This window comes from Lissotriton helveticus, chromosome 8 (assembly GCF_964261635.1).
Source record: "Lissotriton helveticus chromosome 8, aLisHel1.1, whole genome shotgun sequence".
In the NCBI taxonomy this organism is placed as follows: Eukaryota; Metazoa; Chordata; class Amphibia; order Caudata; family Salamandridae; genus Lissotriton; species Lissotriton helveticus.
Window position 1 is genome coordinate 1,687,129,090 of NC_136069.1, and position 10,457 is coordinate 1,687,139,546.

General features: G+C 43.6%; 1 protein-coding gene across 1 annotated transcript in view; it reads left to right on the forward strand.

Annotated features, from left to right (window-relative positions):
- TRPM2 (transient receptor potential cation channel subfamily M member 2) overlaps positions 1-5,570 on the forward strand; it is a 276,857-nt gene extending 271,287 nt beyond the window's left edge. The window contains exons 31-33 of the mRNA XM_078656292.1: positions 1,468-1,569; positions 3,486-3,596; positions 4,936-5,570. Of these exons, the coding sequence (XP_078512418.1) occupies positions 1,468-1,569; positions 3,486-3,596; positions 4,936-5,061 (339 nt within the window). The 3' untranslated portion in view covers positions 5,062-5,570. The remainder of the gene's footprint in view (positions 1-1,467; positions 1,570-3,485; positions 3,597-4,935) is intronic.
- Positions 5,571-10,457: the final 4,887 nt, after the last annotated feature.

Genomic DNA, 10,457 nt, shown 5'->3' on the forward strand with positions numbered 1-10,457 from the left:
TCTTCTCCACCGTGTCGGACAGGCAGGCATCCAGGGTCTCGCTCTCAAGTGGATTGAGTCCTTCCTAACAGCCAGAACTCAGGCTGTTCGTCTAGGCCCCTACACTGCAGCAAAAACCCCCACGACTTGTGGAGTCACCCAGGGCTCCTCCCTCTCACCGCTTTTATTCAACGTATACCTCCAGCCCTTGATCCACTCCCTCCAGAAATGAGACATCATCGTCTATAACTACGCCGATGATTTACAGCTTATCCTCCCGCTCAACTCACCCCTTGCCATCAAAACTTTTCACGCAGTTATGATCCACATCCAGAATTGGATGAACCAAAACCAACTAAAGTTAAACCCCGGGAAAACCGAGCTCCTCCTTCCTGGACTCAGTCATGCCCATTGGGGCCCGCAGTTCTGGCCCGCAGAGCTCGGCCCCCCCCAGTCCCGGTCAAATCAGTAAAGAGTCTGGGAGTGATTATCGACGCTGAACTGTCCCTTAAAGCCCAAGTGGGTGCGGTAATTTCATCCTGCATGTACCAGCTCCGGAAGATCCGCAAAGTCCGCCACCTACTTCCGCCCGCCGCACTTACCCAAGTTGCCATCGCACTTGTGCTTTCCCGGCTGGACTTCTCCAACTCCCTCTACTACGGTCTCCCACAATCCCTGTTATACCGCCTTCAGGTAGTCCAGAACCAAGCGGCCCGACTCATTCACGAAACCCCCAGATGGCAATCGGCCAAACCTTTACTTCATCGATTACACTGGCTCCCAATAGGCCAAAGGGCAGCTTTTAAAGTGGCCTGCCTCACATTCAAGGCCCTTTACTGTCCCGGCCCTGCGTTTCTTAAATCTTTAATTACTCCTCATCAACCAACGCGCAATCTTCGATCAGCCCACCGTCATCTACTAGTTACCCCCAGAGCCAAAACCAAGAAATTCGGTGGCCGCCCCTTCTCCCATCTGGCACCAGGGCTCTGGAATCTCCTCCCCCTTTCCATCAAATACACCCCTTCTCTCCTAAGCTTCAGGAAATTGCTTAAAACCCACCTCTTTCCTCCCCTTGGTTAAAACCTTGCCACTCAAGCTTTCCCCTTCACTCACCCTGTCTCAAAGCGCCAGGAAGCCTTCGGTGTCAGTGCGCTCTATAAATTGCACTTAACATAACATAACATAACATAACATAACACTTAAAATACCAGAGATAATGGATGCAGGAGAAGCACCCTTCTATGCTCTCCGTGAGCAGATCGCCTGCTTCTAGGTGAAGTTGTGGACCCGGCTGCCCAAACCGGCCATAGATTTCCAGTGGTGCACACTGGGCGGTACTGCAGTGGCAGAAGTCATGGTGGCGCAGTCATGCCAGATGGGCTAGACAGTTCTTGGGACATTCTGGAAATGCATGAACCTAGGATGAGATGTTTCTTATGGAGTGCATGTCCTACTAACCCAATGCCTTTAATTTCTTTATATGCTAAGGGCACGTTGGCGCCAGGGGAGAAGTTACCCTCCAAACTAAAGGAGATTCTGAAGGAGGAATTCTGGCAGCAGTTTGAGATCCTGAAGAACCAGGGTACAGAGGTAGGTTTACTGACTGAGCCTCTGAGAGAGTGATGCAAGGGGCAGGCAGCTGAATTTTAGTTCTCAAGAACGGATTCTGGCAGGAAACGGGAAACAGCCATCACATTGCATGTATTACAACGTGTGCGATTACAGCGCGTCAATACGACTGCGTTGTTACATCGCAGTACCGTTACAACACAAGTCGTTACAACAACTTCCTCTACGGGGCGCTCTAAACTAAGGAATAGTATAATTTACTATTCCAACACCTTCCCTACTGTTGCACACACTGGAGTTTGAATGGTAAATTATACTATTCCTAAGTCCAGCGCGCCCCCTAGAGCAAGTCGTTGTAACGACTGTGTTGTAACCGCATTCATTGTAAACGCATGTCATCTAAAAAGCTTAATTCGCAGGAAACACAATAGTGCGGTATGCATAGTCACAGGTGACTGATCATCAAGGAGCTGGTCGGTTACAATACTACAGCAAGAGGTAACGCCTCAAAGCTAAAACAAAAATCTCAATTACAGTTACAAAAAAGGCAATGTAAACATCAGAGCAGAAGAATACTGTCCAGTCTTCAGTTACTTACAATAGAAGCCTTTCAGCATGGCCACAATACAAAAAAGGGATACTAGTGAATGTTCTGCACTTTGGCCCATTGAGCTTCTGTCCACTTCTGGGATCCTATTTGATTAAAGCAGGCAACTGGTGAAGAGGAAGAGCATATGTTGCTGGAAACAGGTGCTGATGAGAGTAAAGAGGCAGCTACTTCATTTTCTAGAGGAGTACTTTAAGGAGGTGGTAAAAAATATGATTACTGAGTGATAAAATATTTGATGAATTATATCGCTACAAACGGGTAGTACGTAAGGGAGATGATTTCTGAGAAGCAAGCAGAGCTGCTCACACAGGTGGTGGTAGCGGCATGTTGGACCAGGAGGATATTTACTTGGTTTCAGGACTTCATTACTGAAAGGGAGCAGAGGGAGATATTAGGAAGTTGTCTGTGCTGTGCGGTGCGATGTTGTGAGTAACACCCCTGAGATATGCATTCTAGGGGTTGTCAGTCAGGTCCAGCTGCCAGGTTTGGGTTGGGTTTCATCTAGGATCATCAGCACTCAGATATGTTCCCCCTAACATTTGCAATGCTTGGATGCAGCAACCTCTCCAGCTCCTACCCAGACATCAGGGAAGGGGAGTAAAGATAGTGACTAACACACTGAACGTGGGCTTTGCCTCCAATGCACGTTGAAATGTTGCAGTGAAAGATCCAGCTTGCATGTACTGCTCATTTGAAAGTTGTGCACATCGCACCAAAAATGTTGTCTGCATGCCCGCTATAGAAGTCCTGACCTAGACAGGTCCTTGTTCATGGTACCAGAGTTCTGGAAGCACACCGGTTTGTCATGTAACACGCAAGTACCAGGACACGTTTGAGACTTGCTGTAGGATAGTTGGGACTTCTTGCACTGTGGATCAGGGATTTCCAACCATGTGAACTGGAATCTCATTGTGATCATCAAAAGTTTGTGGTTGTATCATCTGGTGAAGCAGATTAATAAATTACAGTCTGGAACTCATTTAGGAGTGTGGAATATGGAGACCATACCAATGCAGATATCTTGACTTTGACTTATGAAAGGAACATAAATCAAAAGGTTGAGGTAAACACTGCTGCGGATGAACATTTGCCAACAGCATCTAGCTGTAGATCTATGAATAGTCTTTAGTCAAGTAACTATACCTATGAACTAGCGATCAAGACTGAGCTCTCTTGCACAAGAATGAGCACCATCTGAAATGCAGGAATGAGACATGTACATGTAAGTCATGCCTATTTATTTTTTTGAGTATCTGGAACAGAACAGCACATGTAGTTAATTTCCATTCAACATTAGATAACCCCTCTCTCTGTGACCTCCCTGCAGGTGTACCAAGGTTACCTTGATGACCCAAGGAACACCGACAACGCGTGGATTGAGACCCTCGCAATCAATGTGCATTTCGAATCCCAGGAGAAGCTGGACCTACTAACCTCGGTAAACCAATCCTCCTGTGCATGAGAATAATAATCTAGAAAATGAGTGCAGCGCATTTATACTATTAAAACAAGAAATCTTCCATCATCAGTAGTACTGTAAGGGACCTCATGGAATGTATTATCATATAATGTGGTATTGCATCGTTTCTATCACACAGCTTTACGTCAGACTCTGGGTCGGTGGCAGCAATAGGATGAAAGTAGTGGGACCTATGGAGCACCTGGAAACTACAGGAGAGTTTGGGATTCCCTAGATTCTGTGAAGGCATGTTGCTTGTGAAGCAATTGAAACACTATGGCCAACTACTGTGGGGACCTCTAGGGGTCTTGACATGCTCCTCATTGTCTGTGGTGTTCAGTCTCAGAGGGGACCTTTTAACTCACTTAATTACTGCTAGCATTATTGCATTCATTCTATAGACAGCCACCAATTGGAAATATCAACAGCAGCTGCATAACCCTCCAGGACACTTTGTAGGATCTCCTGTATAAAAGCCCCCACAAAATGGATAGGCTTGTGCTAATTTAAGTGTCACTCAGGTGCCAGATCCAAGACCTTAAATTATCATTCTTATTTTAAGCTCATCCACATTCCCTGCCGACTAAGAAATCACCTAGGACTTAATGCAGGTTCTGGGTGGCTGTCTTGACCCATTTCAGATTTAGGGCTTTATTTAGATCTCGGCTGATGGAATACTCGGTCACAAACGTGACGGATAGCCTGCCACCGTATTACGATCCCTTTATATCCCTTTATATCCTACAGAGTTCATAATATGGCGGGCGGGATGTGAGTCATGTTTTTGACAGAGTATTCCATCAGCCGAGATCTAAGTATGGTCTGAGGCCTGACCACACAGATCAGAGGGTCTGTTTCTGCCCTACCAGGGCCTAAACTTGAGACTTCAAATCCCACCTTCACAAATCACTTGACTTCTCAATTTGGACAATACAATACAATTAATTTCTGCATGCCTGTGTGCTGACAGCATGTCAAGGTCAATCAACATCCTATCACTGACCTGAGAAACACACAAAATGTAGCAAATACGACATCCAAGTCAGCAAAAACACTGGTGACACGTCTAAGGGTTACATAACACGAGATAGATGTCCATACATAAAGACACCGCACAAAGCATTATTCACTGGAAAGGGCCCCAGAGGATCTGAATTAAAGGCAACAGTGGCTCATGTCCTGTGTGTAAAGTAAGACTGGACCCCTTAACTAAGATTGCCATCATGACTCCCAATGACTACTGTGGTTTGATCTTGGAAAATGAGAGGCAAAGTGTGTACAGCAACTCAATGTGACTTTCTCTCTCTCTCTCATATAGAATCTGTTGGACCGCGAGCCAGATTTTTCCATCCGCTGGCAGGTTGTAGATCAGAAGATTCCGCTTTTTGCAAACCAGAAGGAAATTCTTCGCAAAGCAGCTGAGAACTTCAGAGCACATTACTGAGGCTGGCACCAACAGTAGCTGGAAAGTAAAGGACAGCAATGGTCAAGCCATGGTCAAATCGGCTGCAACCTAGTTCCTAACTCAAGCCATTCGAACAGAGTGTAATCCAGATGTGCTGCTCAGCGACTACCATCTTTAGGTAATCACCATCCACTGGAAATGAGCAAAGATCTGAGTCCAAGAATTTCCAAACATTACTCCAGTCCTGTTTGTTATTTGTTATTGCCTCTGTGCATTTGGAACTTCTGAGAAAGGATTACATGGTGGGGAGACGGACCTTTTGGAAGTTGTTGTGATTGCACTATAACTGGATATCTGGGCATCATTCTATAGGTCTGGGTGGAAAATACGGTTTGTTACAATCTCATTCACAGATATTGTCATACAGGCAATGGAAGCAAAATGGTGTACAGTTTTTTTACCATGAAGTCTGATACCTCAAGTTTCACTTTGGCTAAACTGACTTATTTGGCAAAGTTCAGTGCTGTTTTCTGGTTTCAGTACAAGCTCTCACATCTTATCAGATCTCTTCACTCTGTACAAAGGAAGCAAACTGTTGAAGAACCACTCCACCGCACCAGGAATTACGCTTTGAGTTGGCTCTCTGTACTGATTTATGCGACGGATTTCTTACTTTTCCTTTACCCTTACCAGAGGCATAGGTGTTTTTTGTCATGTAGGGGACTGCATGCTGTGAAGCAGCCCGAGTGTCATAAGACACAATTTAGGAGCAGATATGAAACTCAGAATGTGATGAGCAGACAGGGCTGCTGATCTAAGGTCCTATCGTGGAGATGATCTTTAAACCTATCCTCAAGCGACAGCCTAACCTCAGCAAAGGAGTCCCAGACCCACCATCGCTGACATTGACCATAGTTATGGTCTCACAATGGGCACTATATTCCATATTAAAACTATTGTGGACCTGGACAAGAAAATGGAACTTGCCTACCCCACAATTCTTTGTGGTTTTAAGCCTCACTATGCATAGCTCATAAATGTATGTGTACTGTTCATATTGGAATCTGTGTAAATAAATGCTTCAACTAATCACACACAAAGCCCCTTATTGTATTGCCTTATTTTGCTTAACCCCTTTCCCACTGGCTGAATTTTCTCACTGTGCGGGTTAAACGGAGAGTGGGCGGAGTTCGGACGGATCCCGGCCATCGTTAACACACGCCCACCATGACGTGTGATGGCCGGGGGCTGTCCTGAGCACAGAAGGGGTTAAGTAACACACTCATACTACTGGTGGAAAAAGGTATTTGTCATGGAACCAGCAAGAAGCCGCTTGCAGCGTTCATTTTCTGGAGCGATGACTATTCTTGTCATTCATAACTTGAATCAGTAGGTAGCACAAGTTCTTCCAGCAGCACCTCTTCATTTGATCTGGGTTCTGCTAGGAGGTATAAGGAGGCAGAGCATACACTTTTCATTTTCGATGCCAAAGGAACCCATGTAGATGTCATTGAGTTAAATAATTGCTATGGCTGCGCACTCTTCATTTGTATGTAGTTGCTGCAGGGGTGAGGAAGGGGCGGTTGTTATGGATATGTGAGGAGTTCAAAGTTACATGCAAAGCTTCGTGTTGGCGAGAACTCTCAAAAGAGGAGGAAGAAGAAAGAGGCAGGCGGTTCCGGGAACAGAAAGGAAAGAAGGAACAAATGTTCTCCTCCTGTAGGCATAGGATTAGTGATATCTGCAGTCAGGGCCATAGTCTTGTGGGGGAGGGGGCATTTGGGCACTGGTCCAGCCCATTATACTCTTTGTTCTACCCAAATGAACAAGGCAGCTGGCACTGTACAGACGTGCGGGAGTGGAGAAGGTGAATGAACAATAAAAATGCCTTTAAATGTTGTTTTAGTCTTCTAACATTTGCTGTGTGTTCCAAGAGAGGTAAAATGTCAGGCTGTCTTCTAAAAATAAGAGGCTTTTGTAAAGTGAACTATATGACAATCTCTCTGGAGAACAAGGCCACTAGAATTATGCGACAGGGAGAAGGCAGTTTGAATCAGTTGCTTCCTATGGTAATAGACTTGGTCAGTACAGGGGGCCAAACCCAAACAATCGACTTTTAGGACCCAGAACAGGCCACTAAAGAGAGATTTCTGAACCAAGGGGGAGATGTCCAAATACAAACCCCAAACAGCATTATTTACAAACCAACAACAACAATATTGGAGGAACTAGACACCATTCCCATATTTAATATTTCCACCACTGAGATCAATCAAATCACCAAAGATCTCCTTAAAGGGCAATTGTCACTGAGGGCAATCTATCTTGTCTTAAACCCCTTCCACATGTTATTCCTAACTTTAACAAAACTTGGACCAGAAGTAAAAATCTTTGAGAAAGCAGTTATTGCAAAGGTCCGAAATAAGACAAAATATATAGCAAAGCCCCTCTACAACCTGTCTTTTCAGCAAAAAATGCCCTTACAAAATTTCGCGAAAATGAGCATATAACGGTGAAGCCATGAGAAAAGGGAGGAATGATAATATTCCTTAATGCTGAACAATATAAGGACAAAATGAAGATGAAGTTAAACATCCCAGAGCATTATCAAAATATAAGAGACCCCTTACAAAAATGTCATCAGTCAGATCAATCAAGATTGAGTTACTCAATTGCAAGCATAACCAAAATACCAATATTCTATCAAGTCCCAATAACTCACAAAGACTTGTCAGACCCTCCTCTTTGTCCTATAATGGCCTCTATCGGTACAACCACAGAACCACTATCAAAATGTGTGAATAACTTCCTTAAGCCACTAGTGACTTTCCATTGTACATTAAGGACATGGGACATATGATCTCAGAACTTGAGGGTATTAGATACTCACAGAGAAATATTGGTCATGATGGACATTGAGGCCTTGCATATGATCTTTCCTAAGATGCAAGCCCTTGATGCTGTCAGAAACATCCTCATTGGATCAGGAGATAAATCTCATCATAACTTCATTCTCCAATGCTTTGAGATTGTTTTGAATTCTAATGTATTTGAATTTGACAGCGAATTATACCAACAGAGGATCAATGTATGCAATTATAATTTAAAGTTCACGCCAAACTTGAGTAAAGAATGGGTGGAATGTCTTGATATATCGATCTATTATCAAGACCAACAAGCAATGGTTGCCCTGTACAAGAAACCGACAGCCAAAAATGTGGTCCTCCATTTCGACAGTTTTCACCCCCACTGCCAAAAACAAGGGATTCCTTTCAGCCAATTTCTGCAGAAACCCTCAAAGAAAACATCTTAAATAGGGTCTATCCCAGACACTTGGTTAGAGACTCTCTGAAGAGAGCAAGATATTACAACAGAGTGTATGTTTCAACCCAGAAGAAGACAACAACGATTTAGTGTGTGTGGTACATCATTCTAACTTAGGTCAACGCCTTTGTTGTTAATTATGCATTATCTTCCGACGCAGGGCTAGGGCAGGGCTAGAAAAATCCCCTCACCTGCTTCCATTTGCGAGCCAGATTTAATTAGGGAAAGCTCTTTTTAGGTCCTACTCGCCCTTTCTGGTGAGTAGGAAGACAGACTGACTTTTGACCTCTGTCTCTGAAAGCAGAGAAAATGTGACAAGATAGCAAGATTTAAAGGCATCTTTATTGCTCACAAAATGAATGAGCAATGAAAGTGCCTTTAAATCTTGTTAACTTGTCACATTTGCTCCCAGAGGTCAAGAGCATTACAGATAGATCGGGTAGAATTTTGAAGTTACTAGACCTGCAGGTCTAGTAAGAATTTTTAGATTTTTCTAGCCCTGTGATGTATAAAAGTGTAAAGGTATTGGGTTGGCAGTCTTTGTATTTTGTTCTTACTTAATAAGGAGTACACAATATTCAATGGCTTCTCTAGATATCAAGAAAGCTTTATTTTCTGTGGAATGGGAGTTCATGTTCAGGGCACTAAAATAAATTAACTTTGATCTGTATATGATGCGCTTGTCTAAATTGTTGTACACTCGCCCAGTGGCCTGAGGCAAGATCTCTGAAAAGTGGTAACTGGGCAAGGCATGGGAGAACAGTGCCAATTGTCAACCCTACTGTTTGCCCTGGCTGTGAAGCCATGGGCTTGCATATTACAAATGGAGATGGAGAACAAGGGTATCCAAACAGAACACCAGTAGTGTTGCTTTATGCAGACGTCACTCTAGGGTATATGATGGATCTTGTGTATACTAGAGAGGGCGTTCCTATGAATGTATAATTGCTCAACGAGGTTAGGAATTTACCTGGATTAAAAATCAAACTGACTAAGTGTTGGCTGTTTCCGGTGGGTTCTGTGTCACAGACTGGAAGACCAACTCCCAAATATGGGAAAGCTATGGCAACCCAAGTCCTTAAAACATGTAGGTATATATGTGGCACAACTGAGTGAGGGCTTGATAGCTGTAAATATAGGCAGGGCAATGTAAGCAGCGGATCACTCACTCCTTTTCTGGAATTAGTCACTGTCATTAATAGGGAAGTTACCCCCTCTAAAATGAATTTACTGCTCAGGTGTGTGTACGCATCCCCAGGGTATAATGTGCCAAAATGATAGTCCACAAAATTGACAGTATATTCAAAGTGTTCTGCTGCAGGGAGGATCCTGCCATAGGAAATAAACTGACTATGCTTAAATTGCCCAAGGGGGATTAGTTCTCCCAGATTTTGAACTGCATTATTTGGCAGCCCAGTTGCAGCATTTATCGCTGTGATAAGAAGGCATCCCCAACTGGGAAAGAACACTGTTTTCAAGATGCTTTTCAGAGGCTGAATTTGCATATTTAATAATAAAGGAGCTGGGCTCAAACCTATTTCTTGTTGAAAGTATGGGAAAAAATTAGAAAAAAAGGTAGTGAAGCTAATCCCTTCATGCTGAGGCTGAAATGTGGTTATACCGATGTTTTCACACGGTAAGATTGAGAAGGCAGAGGTGATGTCTGAGAGAGAGAGACTATGAGACACAGTGAGACTGCCAGGATAGATCTGTGGAAATGAATATTCTGGTTAATAGTATTCTGAAGGATACTGATCATCCATCCAAACTGTTTAGATTTGTAAAAGTTTAAAAAAAGGAAATGTATACTTTTGTTGCATTAATATGTCTGACCTGGAAGCCTTCAGAATGTTAATGTTTTCGTTAGTGAAAAGAGAAATATGAACTCTGGAGTTATGTCAGAAAAACTGAGGAAATCTTCAGAGCTCCCGGCCCTTTTACAACCCATACCTATCTTTAATTCATCTTAATAGAGGTGGCATGTGTTTTAAGTGCTGCTTCTTTGTTTTCCTTCATACAGCGCCACAACGGTTTATGGTTAGTAAGCAGAAGTTGGTTAGTGATCACGCAGAAGCCCTGCAGGATGGTGTGATAGTTAGCGGTCTAGCGGC